This window comes from Tinamus guttatus, unplaced genomic scaffold (genome assembly GCF_059628265.1).
Source record: "Tinamus guttatus ecotype Peru unplaced genomic scaffold, ASM5962826v1 Tinamus_guttatus_pri_ptg000369l, whole genome shotgun sequence".
Taxonomy (NCBI): domain Eukaryota; kingdom Metazoa; phylum Chordata; class Aves; order Tinamiformes; family Tinamidae; genus Tinamus; species Tinamus guttatus.
In genome coordinates, this window is record NW_028288903.1 from 695,816 (window position 1) to 712,905 (window position 17,090).

General features: G+C 37.6%; 1 protein-coding gene across 1 annotated transcript in view; it reads left to right on the top strand.

Annotated features, from left to right (window-relative positions):
• The window catches only part of GABRG3 (gamma-aminobutyric acid type A receptor subunit gamma3), a 311,230-nt gene that overhangs the window by 157,533 nt on the left and 136,607 nt on the right, over window positions 1–17,090 (top strand). Inside the window, exon 4 of the mRNA XM_088530388.1 lies at window positions 13,217–13,437. Coding sequence (XP_088386514.1) covers window positions 13,217–13,437 — 221 coding nt within the window. The remainder of the gene's footprint in view (window positions 1–13,216; window positions 13,438–17,090) is intronic.

Consider the following 17,090-nt stretch of genomic DNA (forward strand, 5'->3'; position numbering starts at 1 on the left):
GTCCATGGGCTTCCTACTGTTCTTTATAAAATTTCCTTATCCATTGATGTGGAGATATATTTATGAAAATACTTCTGGTTCAGTACTTAGATCTCTGGTAGGAAAGAAGTACTTCAGTCAGTTAATATACTTCCCACAAGTCTTCATTTATGGCAGCAGATGTAAAACTTTGGTCACTTGCTTGCTCTTCATCTTGATCAGTTTAAGTCATTTGCCGTTTGATTCCATTCTCTTTTGATCTACTTCAGAATTCCCATTCACATTATAACTTTATTTCTTATTTCTTTAGTTTCCTTCAGAATAAATATTAGGGAATATTAGGGAGTGAGATATTCATTTTTTACTCAACTGCTTGAATGGCTTTCTATTTTCAGTGTGTTTTTTTATCAGAAATTATTCATTTTTAAGATACTATAGAAACCTAAAGTGCGGTGCAATGTGCCATTTTTTTTACCACATTTCCTGATTTATTTCAATAACTGCCTGTCAAATTGAAGTTAAACTAGAGATCTTAAGAACTGTGGCATTCATCACAGGGTTAAAAGTTAAATACCTGTCTCTGGGAACACAGTTCATCAAGCTGACTGTCTCCCAGTGTACCCAAATACTTTGCAGGTTCTAGGTCTAAGATTCATTCCCATTTCAGTATTTATAATAGGCAGTATTCTTAGTTCTGGCACGCCTAAATTAACAAAGACTATGTGTGATGAAAGAAGGCATGCTTCTGAAGCACTGTCTTTTGTGTGATATTAACTACTCTGAAACCCAGAAAGTTCTTTCTTAAACAAGGTTAGAGGGCTAAAACAAGGAAGGAAAGTTTTAGGATCTTAGACTCTACTACAAAAATTATTTTTCTTTTATATTCAATCATTTAATGTGAAGAGCAAAAGTTCTTTGCTCATCTCCCTCTTTTCAGAAAACTTTGCTGAAAATTGCAGTCAGACCAACTTTTTAATGTTTTCCTGGCTCTGTTAAACTTGCCGTCCATGATACACATTCAATGAGTGAAGTTAAATGCGCTGTTGTCTAGATCATCCTTCTCCTTTAGCCTGTACCGAACAGTATTCTGTTTTTCTGGGACATATAAACTATGAGTTTAGGCTATGGCCTATTCATCAGTCACCTCAGCTAACAAGAATTCTTCGGAGTTTGCTCCATAGCATATCTTTAGGTATTTAAGATGCCTGAAGCATCTCAGCAAATTTAATGAGAGCTTTCCCGAGGTGTTGCCCTGAAATTAAGTTCTTAGAGCTTGTGACTTAAATGCATTAATGATTCGATGATGTCCACTTGCATGGTTGACCCTCATTTAGATAAAGATTTTCATACTTCAGAAAAAGTCTACTTTTCTGTCTTCAGCTGCCATGCCATGGCGTGTACACTTTCTCTTCTTGAAGAAACACAATGAGCAATTTTCTTTAGTTCTAAAGGCATTCAGTAATATTACACTGACATCTGCCCAGAGTTTGTCTTCTGGGAACCTTCTTTTTCTCTTTGTAGAACTTCAAGCTCTTTTTCTCACTCTCCAAGTAATTAGTGTTGGCTTACTATCAAAGAATATAAAACCAGGTAGAAGAGTCCCAATCTTTGCTCTTGTGATTGCTCAATCTTATTCATCTGTGAAATACTCCTACACCTGTGAGCTGCAATAAGAGCAAGATGAAATGAACCTCAAATGAAGGTTCAGATGAGATATTCCTTTAGTTTAATATTTGATCACTCATTTCCCCCACCGTGTGCTAATGTCACTTTCATTTTGGAGCGTGCTAAATTAAGTGGGCAAAGTTGCAGCAGGTGGCCATTTTGCAGCTCTGATGATTGTTCTCCTTTATGGATTTGCAGAAAGAGAAGCTGCACTAGGATAGCTCCTGCAGCTTTGTTCATTCTGATGACAGCTGCTTGTATGTATGTGTTTATCAATTAGGAGATAAAGTTGCTTTTTAACAAATACATGCATAATTAAAAAAAATCAGTCAATAGCTGCTTTCAAGTATTTTTACATTCCTTAGTTCATTTTTTTTCAAAGAATTATTGCTAGTTATGCTTCCATAACAATTCCAACCATCTTTCTTTTGGCCTTTATTACACATTTTATGAATGAGGAAAAGTGTCTACTTAGAACAATTTGTACTTTGGGTCCTTTGCTTTCTTTCTTAATGTCATCTTAGTAGATTTAAAAGTAAAGATTCATGCAGTTTTCCATTATTAAAAAGCATGTCCACTTCTTTCATGTTGTTCACAAGAATCTAGTCTTTGATACTGAAACTGCTACAGTATATATTTTTTCCTTTCATATTCAATTGCAATGTGTATTGTGGATTGTTTCATGAAACACTTAAAGCAAAATTTCACAGCTGGCCATTATGAAATACGTTTTAGAGAATAGCAATGAAATAGAAAATTGCCACAGTTAATAGATCTCTCTTCTTTCTGCACCGGAACAAGTTGTTGTCAGGTTAAAGTTGAGTTTTTCACTTATGCTACAATAACATCAAGTCTGGAGCTCCCATGAAGTAAATGGAGTGACTGTGCATAACAGATGAAAACAAAAACATATGTGGGCCCTGAGATTTAGTTCAGTTGTTTTCTTGCGAGGATTCCAATTCAGTCATGGGATAGAGCATGGAGGATTTATTGTTTCCCTCTGCTGCAAGGAGCTTTAATAAACTGGCAATATTTAAAGTGGTTAAGAAAAATTCGCAGGGCACTTGGAAAACTTACAGCATTTATATTATTTGTGATGGAAAATCTTCAGGGCTGGAGAACCTTTAGCTGGGTTCAGAAAGAAGAAGTCCTATCAACTCTTAAGCAATGTGTTTATTTTCATATTCCTTTTCCTGAAATTAGGAAAGTAAAAACAAAATAAGAATCAAAACAAAGCTCTAAGAGTATTCAGAAACTGAAAAAATGCAGACTGAAATAAACAAAATATATAGGGTCAGAGAAATGTGGCTGGGTTAACACAATTATTTCTCTCCTGTCATTAAAAAGACACAGGTAGGTCAAAGAGACTAGGCTGGAATTAATGGCATTCCATGCCGGGCAGAGGATGAGCTCCAGTGCCTGTGCTGCAGGAAGTGCCATATAAGCACTGTGCTGACCCCACGATTTTGCACCTGCACGATATATCCCGCTGCGTACATCCAGGCAAACAGGAGCATCTCTGCAGCCTCCTCTAAAGCAGGGAGGCTTTTCCTGAGCTGGGTGTGCAGCTGCACTTAGCTGCACATCACGACCCGGAGGAGCAGCTGCCGGAGCTGGGGACGGAGCTGGGCATGGAGCTGGGGACGCGGCTGCAGCGCTGGGGCCAGTTGGGGACCTCTTGCCTGTGGTTACTGTGGCAACGGGAGGGGGACTGCTGCTTCCCTGCAAGGGAGCAGAGATGGGAGCGTTGCCATGGAAACCGAGGGACCCCTTTCCTGCTCTGGGGAAGTTGGAAAAGCTGCTGTCATTACTTCTAATTACCTGCCAGGTGTTGGGTGGCCACATAGGGGATGGCAGGAGTACAGGCGTTATCACCTCCAGGTATTGCCTGGTCCATTGCTGGGGGGAAAGTGAAACAGTGGTCAAGATAAAGCAGTTTTCCTACCTAAGTGGCACTCATGTTAATCTCCTGAGTGTTTTTTTTCTTTCTCTTTCTTTCTTTCTTTCTTTCTTTCTTTCTTTCTTTCTTTCTTTCTTTCTTTCTTTCTTTCTTTCTTTCTTTCTTTCTTTCTTCTTTCTTTCTTTCTTTCTTTTCTTTCTTTCTTTCTTTCTTTCTTTCTTTCTTTCTTTCTTTCTTTCTTTCTTTCTTTCTTTCTTTCTTTCTTTCTTTCTTTTGAAAACAGCATAATAATTTCATAAGTAAGAGCAGAATTGCATTTTATTCTTTTGTGGATAGTGGAAACATTATATTCTCTTATCAGTTATTAACAGATGCCAAGTGAGGGAGTGAGTTTAAACTGCAATAGGGAGTGAGTTTATCTAAGCATCATTATGCTAATATGGTTCATTTTTCTTAATGAGCTTTGCAAAACAAATCTTACAGTTTTTTCTCAGGCGCCCTAATTTTCTTTCTGAAGAAACCGGATATTGGAAATGTCCTATAGGCTCCTTTAGAACCTCCCCAGCTGAGGGACGATGAAGTCTGTGAGTCCAAGAGGAATGTGCATATATAAAGATCAGAGGAACAGCGCAGACTCCTGAAATTGCTCCCAGTGTTTGCCCCAACGAATGGCAATTGGCCATCTGCTACTTGATCTGGTGTCACAGCCCCCAAAATGAAGAACTGCAGATGTCAATAGCTGATTAAATAGAAAGACAATAAACAAGGTTTTTTAAAAATACCTAACTAAATATTGCTATGAATTCAAAATAATCACCCATCACTGTTATTTCATCTATTTACTTGATTTCTGTCACCCACCACCTCCTTTTGGATCCTATATGTGTTGCGTGTCTGTTCTGCTAAATAAAAGATCACCATAGACAAATGGCCAAGACAGAGTAGTTCAAAGTGGCGTATGTTGCATTCCTTTAATAGGCTGTAGATGAGTGAGAGTCCTGTGTTCTTCTTGTGTTTGATAAAGTCCTGTGCAATCTGTGGTTTCTGCAGCTGAATATTTTGAAGGGTGTCATAATGCTGGCTAATCCCCACCCAGAAAAGGCAGCTGGCTTTGTCTTTAGCAGCTCTCCTTTGAGGCAGGCATTTGTGCAAACTGCAGGATGGAGAGAAGGGCTGGGGGTATCTGTGAGTTACGTGCTGCAGCCCTCGGGCTGAAGCTTTGTTGATATGGCCATTTGGTGATGTTGAGTAGTGGTCGCACGAGCTGCTGTCAAACTCTATGGCAAGGCACAGCTCGCCATAGCTGAGTAATGAATGAGTGAGTGACACTAATGAAAGGAGACGCAATTAAATTCCTGTTTTGTTGACCCACTGGTTGTTAACTGCCTCTAATTCTTTGAGTAGATTTCAGTGATGTGCTGGATGTAGCGTGCACATGCCAGAGGAGGTTCAGGTTAGACATTAGGAAGAATTTCTACATGGAAAGAGAAGTCAAGCATTGGAAGAGGCTGTCCAGGGAAGTGGTGGAGTCACCATCCTTGACATTGTTGAAAGCATGTACATGAAGCGCTTAGGGACATGATGTAACAGGTATGGTGTAGAGAGTCTTATGGCTGGACTCAATGATCTTGAAGGTCTTTTCTGACCATAATGATTCTGTGACTCTGTAATGTCTACATTTCGTAGCATTGGCTGCCTCTGTGGCAGATTTTCCATGGAAGGGACAGGATCAGGAAAGTGATAAAGCACGGGGAATGACAGGTTGTGCGGTGCATGAGCATTGTTTCTAGTCTGCCTTTATTTAGCTGTGTGGATGGTTCAGTGCTTTTTTGGCGTAAAAGCTCAACAAATGTAAATTGTGTGAATTTATTATTTTTACAGTTGAAAATGTGTGACATACATTGATGGGTGACATACAGGATAAACCTCTAATTTCAAACAGGAGAGGGTTTGAGAGTCTGGAGTTTAAATCCCTGGTCAGGTATAACTTTCATGAAAAACTCTGGAGAAGGCATTGATGTCCTTGGTATCCGAATTTCCCAAAAGAAAAATAAAAGCTATAGTATAAAGTTATGTCTTTTTTTTTCCTCTTTTTTTTTCTGGATGTTGTAAGAATAAATGCTTAACCTCTGGGACATTTGGACACTGTAGTAGGATGAGTTCTTAAGGATAGTGTAGCCTCAGGAGATGATACCCTAAAAATGACACTGGAGGGGGACATCTGAAAAGGATTTTTTTCTATCTATCTTGTTTTACCAGTTGTCTATTCAAAAAATTCTTCCTACTGTCTCTCCACTCACTCATTATGAGTGAGACCACCTCATACCTGATCATTCAGTATGGGATGAATGCTTTTGCTTTTTTAATCATTATCCTGTTACCCATTCCTTTATAGCTGACTTGTATTAAGAAGAGTATACCAAGAAGAGCTTAATGTTCACTTTTTTTTTTTTTTTTTTTTTTTTTTTTGCTTGCCAAGAGCATAAAAGATGTTTGAAAATGTTCTTCCACTTCTTTGGCAAAAGACTCTTTTTTCCTCATTAAAAACAAAACAAAACCTTTATCTTTAACAAAGGGATTATTTGCATAAAGGCTTGTTGTGTGCAGTCTCTAAGAGTGCATTTATTTTCATGAACAAACAAGATTAGCTGCTATTTTGAATAAGCTAATACTTCAAAATATACACTTAGAAAGTTGATTCATCTTTTGTTGCAATATGTGAATACTATTGAATGTCTTTATATTTGTTTTATAACTTTTTTCAGATATCAAATAGTCTTAGGAGACCTTAATAGCGCATTTTATTATATAAAGTATAGCCATGAACATATGTTCAGAGACTATTAATATTCTCTTTCTTTGTTTTTTCTGTTCAAAGTTATTTCTTTGCTATCTCCACAAGAGTTAAGCCTGTCCTTGTGCATTTATCTTACTAACCTTAGTTTCTTACCACATGGAATTACACATTTGAAATCTCTCTCTGTAACTCATCTAAAGCCCAAGCTTTCTATTTTCCCAATAAAACCTTAAATTACAGGTCAGAGTGAACATTGTATTTTCACTGTCAATTTCAATGGTACTGTAGTAACAATCTTGCATATTTTGGACATCCCTCTTTATAAACCGGCACAGTTTAAGAGCAGATATTTATGGCCTGTCACAGACAAAGTTTATCATAAAAATCCCAGGCACTTTCTACCACAGGCTATGAATATTAGTCCTCAAGACACATCAAGAGGTGAGGCTATATAAGTGCAGCTATGGAGCAATCATAGGAACCAGGATGTCTTTGAGAATGTTATAGAGGAGACAAAAGCAAGAGTAAATAAACGTGAAGCAGCAATAATGAGCAGCAAAAATGAAGAGTATTCTACTAAAAAGGGTGGGAGGAGAATAGAAGATTTACAATTGATTTGCTAAACTGGGCTGCATGCTTCTGATTTCCCACTTTGTTTCTGACTGTGGAATGCTTGAGTGAATCAGACAAGATAATCCATCAGTGCGGAGTTAGGAGGACATATTCAGGGATCTGTGGGGATTGGCCAGGACAAATATATCTATTCCTCTTGCTGAGTGTCACAGGTTATTTGGAATCTGGAATGGCAGAGCTAGTGTCCAGGGAGCCAGGATAGGTGCCGTGAGACCGAAAAATGTTTCCTCAGGGAGGAAACTCAAGAGTTGATCTTTCTCAGCAGGATAAAGGCTATGCTTTCTAAAGACCCTCAAAAAGAATATGCAAACAAACAAACCAAAAAAAAAAAAAAGAAAAAAAGAAAAGGATTTTTAATGGAATTTTTGGTTTTTGTCTATGTGAGCTTCGCTGTCTTTCACCCTTTACCATAGCAAGAAATCAATTAAATAAATCTACTGAAGCAGACAGAGAACAACACTATAGTGAAGCAGGTCAGCTTATATTCCACACGCAGTGAGATTCCTGTTGAGGCTATGAGGCACAGAAGCAGATAAGACATAATCCCTGGATGTAAGAATTTGCTTTTTTTCTTTTTTAACTCAGTGTTCAGCAAAAGAGACAATACTGATTGCTCTCTGAAATACTTTGTCAGTGTTAAACTGAATAGCCCTTATTTTCCTGCTGACAGTCTCAGGGTTGGCTTTCCTTCTTTCATTATATTTTCTCCATACAACCATTATGCCTATAGCTATAAAAAAAGTCAAAGCAAACTTTCACAAAAAAAGCAAGCATTTCTTATAAAAAAATCTAATAAAAATAAGCAGTGTGAAGAGTCATCACAGATATATATTTTACCACCAACTGTAAAACTAGCCATTCTTTGTTTTAGTTTGTATATTCATTTGATGGATCTTTGGAAGGTACAGCCTCTATCCTACTGGGAAAGAAAAACTCTTGAGTTCTTCCACCTCTCAGAACCCATTAGTGATAAGAATCAAAGCTGGAAGAGGAAGAGGACAAAATGTGGGAAAAAAGCAGACTGATGGAGAACTGGAAGGTGAGCCATGATGTGCTTCTGCGACAAAACCAAGTGTTGTACATAAGTGTGAGGAGGATTCCCTAAATCCAGCTCCTGAGCATCTTCCTACAGCTCCAAGCTTCCAGAGCTATTTTAAGGCAAGATTCAGTAGCCACCTAAAGAGGTTACTCCCCTTATCCCTGTAGAAAGCATGGTGAAATTTCAGAGCAAGTACATGAGAATTACTATCCTCATAGAAGGTTTGTATTTCTTCATGATACACCAAGCATTTTAAATACATCACTTATTTTACCAAGTTTTTGCAAGCAGACTCAATTTATTCATTTTTAGTTTATTTTCACAAAAAGAAAGTGTAGGTTTCAAATTAGCTTTGCTTCCACTTCCTTCCCATAGGATATCTGAGAGTTGCTTACAATTTTTTTTAATTAGAATTAAAGTTGCAAGTACCTGCCAAGAAACAGTGCTAAAGTAATCTTTTAAGCATTCCATCTCTCTGGGAATCACCATGATTCCTGTCTGTTTATAACATATAGACTGTGCAGTCTGTGGAACAAGCAGTGCACATGATGCAGCAATCTCTGTGGGAATATTAATTTCCATGAATATCAAAACTAGCCATGAGCATAGCCTGAACCTCCTCAAACAATCAAATAATTAAGAGACATTCTACCTGAGCAGAGGACAATTCTATCCTTCTTTTAGTCCATTTAGTCCCAGGGTTTTCATGGATTATGGAAACTAGAAGTAGGCTCTGTCCACCAGAATAACTACTGATGTTTTAATATCAAATGTGCAAATGTTCAGCTTCAGGAAAAGAAAAACTCATCCCTTATTTCAGGGGGCACTTTTTATTTCATTCATTTGTCACATAACTGAAGAGAATGGGGAATCAATCAGACAGCTCTTTGAAGGGTTTAGGAAAATCAGTTGTTGATTCAACTTTCCTTGGAGTGCTGAATTAGGCTAGAAGAAATATTATTTTACTGAAAATGAAATTCAAACTCCCTCATAATTCCATTCCTGCTATGTTCTTGTTCAGAAGTTTTACGCTCCTGTGAGGCTGTTGTGTTCTGCCGAGGAGCAAGTCAAAAGGGAGGACTTCAGAGCCATGTTGTTAAAATGGAAAGAGAAAACAAATTTCCACTGAGGACAAGGACTGAGCGAGGGGTTCAGAGAACTGAAGCAAAAAATTACCTTAAATCATACACTGAAGTTACTGCATAACAACTGTGAAGGATCGAACCAGACTTAAGTAAACAATTGGAAAGGACTGACAAGAATTACAGTTGTTCACTTTCACATGAGAGCTTTTGCAAGGCTGAATTTAAACTGCTCTATTTCCAGTTTTAAAGGATCTCTTCTTTTCTTCTGCTTAAATTGCTAAGTTTTTTCTCGTCTTTCTCCTGTTTCCTTTAACAACCTTGTCCTGTGTTCTGATTTTAAACCATCACACTTAAAATTTATGTATTTGAATATAAAGGGTTCCACCTTCTTTTTTAAGCATATTTCTTATAAAACAATCATCTGCTTGGAATATGAAGAGAAAGATTAATATTTATTTTCAGAACAGATTACAAGTAGAATTTACCACTTTGGTGTACATCACTTACAGGAAAATGAAGTTTTATCGTGGTACTGACACATTGTGTGATAGGCCATAGTAAGAATGTAAAAAGTATCATAAAACAAATTATAGCATAATTTCCAAGGGTAAGACTCTCTGTTGTTGTTGTGAAGAACAGTGAAAATGCAGAAAATGAGAAAGCGGCAGTACAAGCAGCAAAGTCATTTGCATGCTGTTTTCTGTAGTCATTCAAACAGATCATTTGACTAAGACAACAAATTAAATAGTGTTTTCCAGGATTAACTCAAAGCTAAAATAATACATCTTAGTAGGATAAAAACTTAATGTATTGTCAACAGTATATTAGCTCCTCTTTCAAATAAAGAAATAGTTAAAGGCTTGGTTGAAAAGCGTGTATTTTTCTCTGTGGCTACAAATGCCTCAGACCATAGAAGTTTCAAGGTGTTTCCAATCATTAATCATTCCTACACAATTGAAAAGCAAATAATTCATTGCCAACTTTATTATTTTCAAGGCAGGAATGAAACCACATTAGGTTCAGAAAGTGAAAAAAGTGAAAAATATGCTAAAATCAGATAGATGTAGCTGTGACTATATATCATTATTTGCAGCTGATTGTTAACTATTGTTAACTTATGTCACTCTGTCCACAAATCAAGAGAAAGAAATGGGCTTCTTGCCCCACTCAGAAATATAAAGAAAGAAAAGTTCCTTCTAGTAAATTTTTAAAGTTACTTTTTTCTTAATTCAATTATTTTTCCCAGCAAATGTTTCAAATTTACAAAAGAGCTTATGAAATTTGAATACACAGAAATGTTCTCCACGAGACAATTATTTTCATACAGTACCAGTGAAAAGACCATAAAATGTTTTAGTAGGTTTTAGAAGATACTTCCTGGAAATTAGGTGAGCATTGTCAAGTTTCAATTTTAAAAGTCTGTTTTCAAAGATAGCCTTTTTGGAGGTGATGGGAAGCCATTTTCAGTGACAATGTTACTTGTATTATTTTCAAATTATACTAAATATTTTTCAATACATCTTGAAAGTATAACAAATTGACTCATTGTGTGATGACATTTATAAAAAAATGCATTCATGTAAGGGTAAATCCCAGAAGAAAAATTAGGAAACCTAATTCTCTAGTTTCACATTCTCGTTCTTTGACTTCCTTAACATTTTTAAATTTATCATGTCCTTGAACATAGCACATAGCACTACAAAAAACATTTTTCCTATCTAATCAGATTTGTGCAGAATGTAAAAACTGCTGTATACAGATTTCATTTGGATGAATTTCTAAGTGGTTATTTTGAATTATACATGTAAAATGCTTTATAAGTTTATTTTTAGAATCCATTAGTAATCAAAGCTATTAAAAGTGAGAAAAATGTGTTATATGGGGGCCAAAATTAATGTGCACTGATCACATATGGTAGATATATTTGATGAAAAAGATAGGGGTAAAATTTTGAAAATGCAATGCCACTGACAATCTACTAGAAGAGAATTACAGATGCTCCAAAACTTAGTAATAATTTGACAGTCAAGGCATTCATATAAAATAACATCAAATATAAATATAATGCAAAACTTGTTCTGTGAAAAGACAACACAGTCATTAGCCAGATGTATACAAATGGTCTTTGATTCTATAAATACTGGTTGTTACGTGTGAGTTAAAAAAAAGTAACTCTACTTTCCCAGTGTTTGGAAAACCCGTGAACATATCTGGCATACTCCTCTCTATAGCAGCTGAATGTGCCAAATTAACTCTTGTCACTGGACTTCCAAGGATAAAGTAATAGAGACAGATTCATTATAAAGAGAGATAAGCACTCTACTATGTTAAACCTGGTCAACTAGGGTTGACTTTTTTAATATTTATGAAGAGCTAGATAGCAATTACGGCATGCTGTGTACATTGCTGCATTATTTAAGTGTATGAATACATGCAACCTTGTAAGCATTGAGATACAAAAAAGGCTCTTCAGATTACAATCTGTCAGTGTCCCTGAAAAAATAAAGCTAATACAATGAAAAATGGCAGTGAGACAGGCTACAAAAAAAACCCTAATCCTTCATTCCTTTCGTGGCTGAACTTCAAGTCCTTAGGTGATCTATTATTACCAGGTGTTTGGACACGCACTAGCACCTTTTATATATCTGTTGATCATTTGCTATGTAGAGATGAGAGGCCTAGAGCAAAAAAATAGGCTTCCTGGTATTATAACATCAGCTCTAGAAGAACGGCCTGCCAAAACTGTAATAGTGCAGAACTGGATGATTCTCAGAAAAGAGTAAAAATCCTGGCCTCAGTTCAAATCATGAACTCTTTTAAGAGTCAACAGCAGCAACATGAAATAGGGTTCACATAATAGTATTTCTTTTTACACCTTCCCTTTTAAATAGGAGATTTAGAAGTAGATATACAAAAATGCAATTAAAGCAAGTTCAGAGCAGTCAAAGGCAAGACCTACCTGATTTTCTGAAGAAACCTAATCTTTTGTTCAGCTTTATCAAGAGGCATTTACCAGAGGTTCTGAGGAGGTTTTATTTTCCCCTCAGCCCCTGTGCTAACATGCATTGTATAACATAAACTTGGTGTCATGTGAGCAAAAAAAAAAAGCTGCCACTGTCATGAATTCGTCAGCCCAGCAATTATGAGAGAGTCTTTCATGATATGATCAGATATACGTTTCTGTAGGACTCTTGTATTAGCTACTGAGCTGTATGGAGAGAGGGAGAGGCAGATAAACAAGATGAATATAAACACAAATTTTGTTTGACTTCTGAGGACTACAATTCTCAATTTGAATATTGTTTTTAACACAATTTCTTGTATGGGGTATTCTATGAATCAGGCAGCACGTTTACATATTCACCTATATTGTTTTGTGTGTTTGTCCATACATAATTTATCTTCTGCATTATTATATCTATTTTGGCTGCTTACTGATTCCTTATAGCAGTAGACATGAGAAAGGATTAGTTTGTGACCTGTAAGCCATGATAGTAGCTTATTCATGGTAATAACAGCATCTTAGGTCTTAGCTTTCGATGTACACAAGGTGCCTCACAGGTGCACAGGTGTATTAAATTCTACTGTAGTGTAACTTGGGAAAGAATAGTTGATTGTAAGCAGAACAAGAAATTTATTGGAATTAACCCCAAAAAACAGCAACGACAACAACAAAACAGCCAAGCAAAAGGCATTCATTGCCAAAGTCAGAGGAATTCTCCAGTGTACTTATATTGCTCCCATTCATATTTACCCACTGTACTACACAGACTCAAATAATTCTTTCATCACTCTGCCCTGAGACACAGAAGCCTATGCAAATTGTATTTTGTAGCTGTGACTTTTCAGAAACAATTGAAACAGAATTTGTTAGGGGAGAGGGCTGAAGCATGAGAGAAGCCAGGCCTCTTTTCTAAAGCAACTACAGAAAAAAAAAGGGGGGGGGGAGGGACAAAAAAGTTTAAAAGTTAAGTTCCTTGGTAGGTAAAAAGGAAAACATAGCTCCGTTGGCTTGAACATATCTTGACACTCTGCATATGAATAGGTCTTATCAAAGACCAAGTAGTAGTGACAAGCATGGAACAAATTTCAATTTTCATATCATGTTTTCACTGCAGGAATATCAAATTGATATATTTTTTGCCCAAACATGGACAGACAGTCGTCTTCGTTTCAACAGCACCATGAAAATACTGACTCTGAACAGCAACATGGTTGGTTTGATTTGGATACCAGACACAATATTTCGAAACTCCAAAACAGCAGAAGCTCACTGGATCACCACTCCCAACCAGCTCCTCAGGATATGGAATGATGGGAAAATCTTATATACCCTCAGGTAAGAAGTTAAAGTATGTAGCTGAAAGAGTTTGGCATCTTTTCCTCTTTAGTCATTTTCAGAGATTTCTTGTTATTCTCTGCTGTGTCCTTTCTAATGCCTACTGATCTTCACAGAATCACCGAATTACAGAATGGTTAAGGTTGGAAGGGACCTCTAGAGATCATCTAGTCCAACCCCCCTGCTCAAGCAGGGACACCTGGAGCACCTGACAGAGGGTGACATCCAGGCGAATTCTGAAGATCTCCAGAGAAAGAGACTCCACAACCTCTCTGGGCAGCCTGTTCCAAGGCTATATCACTCTCACAGTAAAGACGTTCTTCCTCGTATGGAGATGGAACTTCCTGTGTAGCCATTGTACCCATTACCCCTTGTCCTATCACTGGCCACCACCGAGAAGAGTTTGGCCCGATCCTCCCTACATTCACCCCTTAGGTACTTATACATATTGATCAGATCTACTCTCAGTATTCTCCAGAATAAACAGGCCCAGCTCACTTAGTCTTTCCTCATAAGATAGGTGCTAGAGTCCTTTAATTATCTTAATCCCTACACTGGACACTCTCTAGAAGCTCTTGTCCCTCTTGTACTGGGGAGCCCAGAACTGCACCCAATACTCCAGGTGTGGCATCACCACAGCTGAGTAGAGGAGGAGGATCACCTCCCTTGACCTGCTGGCAACATTTCTCCTGATGCAGGCCAGGATCCAACTGTCCTTCTTGGCCAGGAGGGCACATTGCTGCCTCATGGTTAACTTGTTGTCAGCCAGGACTGCCAAATCCCTTTCTGTGGAGCCTCTTTCCAGCAGGTCAACCCCTAATCTGTACTGGTGCCTGGGGTTATTCCTCCCCAGGTGCAGGACCCTGCACTTGTCCTTGTTGAGCCTCATGAGGTTCCTCTCTGCCCAACTCTCCAACCTGTCTAAATGCTTCTGAATGGCAGCACAGCTCTCAGCAGTGTCGGTCGTTCCACTTAGTTGTGTATCATCTCCAAACTTGCTGAGGGAGTACTCCGTCCTCTCATTCAAGTCATCAATGAACATGTTGAACAGCATTGGGCCCAGTACTGACTCCTGCGGGATACCACTGGCCGCAAGCCTCCAACTAGACTCGGCCCCATTTACACTAACCTCTGGGCTCTGGCATCCAGCCAGTTCTCAATTCACCTCACTGTCCACTCATCCAGCCCACACTTCCAGAGCTTTCCTATGAGGATGTTATAGGAGACTGCATCAAAATCCTTGCTGAAGTCAAGGTAGACAACATCCATGGCTTTCCCATTATTCCATGTGGATGGATATCCAGCCAGTCATCCCATCGTAGAAGGCTAACAGGTTTGTCAAACATGACTTCCTCTTAGTGAATCCATGCTGACTACTCCTGAGCACCTTCTTCCCTTGACATGCCTAGAAATGGTCTCTAGGATGAGCTGCTCTACCACATTTCCAGGGAAGGAGTTGAGGCTGATTGACCTGTAGTTCCCGGTTCCTCCCTCTTGCCCTTTTTGAAGACTGGAGTGACAACAGTCATTTTGCTTGACAAATGTTTACTGAAAATTCAGGCATAACTACTGCAGAGTTTAAAAAACAAAGCTTTGTCTTTAAAAAATAAATCTTTAAGCACTGATAGTATGTTTCCCTGAATTGTAGGTGTCAGATGTTTTAGTATTTGTTAAAGTCAGAAGCATACAGTCCCACAAACACTGCCAGAAATCTTTCTGAGCAGATTTAGATGCAAGACTGGTTTACACTAATGTCATTCTTCAGATGTAATTCTTCAGATAAGATGAACTGAAAGATAGCATGTCACATTTCATGACAAGGATGAAATGTGGATGGGAGGATTTTAGAGTCTTTCTAAACTTTGTGATGCCTTCCACTGTATAGTATAAGAGAAACTATATATATTTGCATTAAAAAGGAGCCTATGGAAATCAAAATATGTTTTTACTTAGTGGAAAAACTGAATAGAACAGAAGAAATTTCTGCCATATACCAGATTCGTCACAGCAAAATTTTCAGAAATATTTCTTACAGACTACATTTTCTTCAGTGATTTTATTCAGCCTTCTGAGTGCAATTTCATTTACTTACCATGCTCAAAATTGCAGTTGGGCTTCAATGACAATCTTTGTTAAACAATAAGAAAGGAATTAAACAGTTGGAAATGCCTGCTGACATTTTTAGTGTCCTTCTCTTCTTAGTCTTGCTCCACTGACTTGAGTGGTAGAGCTCTTGCTCATGCCAGTAGCCTTTGGATAAAGATTTTGGTCGTTAAGATTACAGCCTTAATCCTCTCTTGTTCTTTTTTCCTTTTCTGTTTTTAAATCAGGTCTCGTTCCGTATTTCTAGGCGAGTAGATTTCTACGTATCTACCTAATGATAGATTTGCATACCCATCACTAAAAAAACTTTGTTTGTTTTATTTAAACAGATAAAAATTGAATTATATTTGACCCAGTGGATTGTAAGAATGAGCATGATGAATGTGTGAAAGACGTTTTGAATCATTTTTTCCCCCTCAGCTCAGCCTCCTTTTCTCATAAGAAGAAGAGTATTCATTTTTTCATCAATAATACCGTGTGATTCAAAAATAAATAATTTTCTGCTTTATATTACCATATATTATCAATATAACATGGGAATGGTAACTACTATATGTGCAGTTTCTATAATGTGTCATAAACATCTTATATTCAGGGGAAAGTGTGCAAAGTTAGCTCAGGCTACTTGCCTTTATCTCCTCTTCCCTGGCTTCTTTTGGGCATGAATTTGTTCCTGCTGTAACACCTGAGATCATGTTCTAGGGCCAGTACAAAAATGCTGGTCAGCTTCTCACAAGTGAGCTTTCCAAGACAGAGGTTTTCTAAGGTTGTCATCCTGCATTTGAGGCACCTTTCCAGATCCAGTTTCTTAGTTTTGGATTTAAAAAGACTGAAGCCCACCACTACCACCACCACCATCACTTACAGCCCATACTTGTTGCATGAACTCAGGCACAAAGTTAATAGCATCTGGTTTCCTGACCACTACAGACTTGCAGTGGTCTAGTTAATAAGCTAGTGCTTGTTGCAATCAACGGATAGATTGACTCTGTAATCTTTCAGACTGAAGTCTATCTGTTTCTAATAGCCGTTTTTAAATCAGCTCCATTCAAAGTGTGGCTTGCGTTAGGAAACCATGTAAAACAAGCCTTCAAATGGGGATGAAGACATTTCTGCTGCTCTGTGTGAGTGGGTCATTTATTTCTTATGTCTGTGTTACTCAGGAGAGAATGACATGTAGAGACTTAAAAAGCTTTTGAGAGGTACCCCAAAATGATGGAAAGAATTTTAATTTCACTGAGTAAGTAAATGCAGGGAAGGTTCCTTATAAGATTATCTATATTTCATTGGAATTAAAAACCACATGAGCCATTTCCTGTTATTTTTCTAAAGAACAGTTATTTCCATCCCATATCATTTAGAAATAGAAAAGGACATTTGCACAGATTTGGGGGGGATCAGGAAACTTTAAGGATATACTTGTTTTTGCTTATTTGTTTTTGTTTCTTTAAAATAGTTTACATTGTTTTAAATTAGGCCTAAATAACCAATAAACAATCTGTACATGCAGTCTTTTGCTTGAAGGCCTTACTTAAAGATGTCAAAGTTCT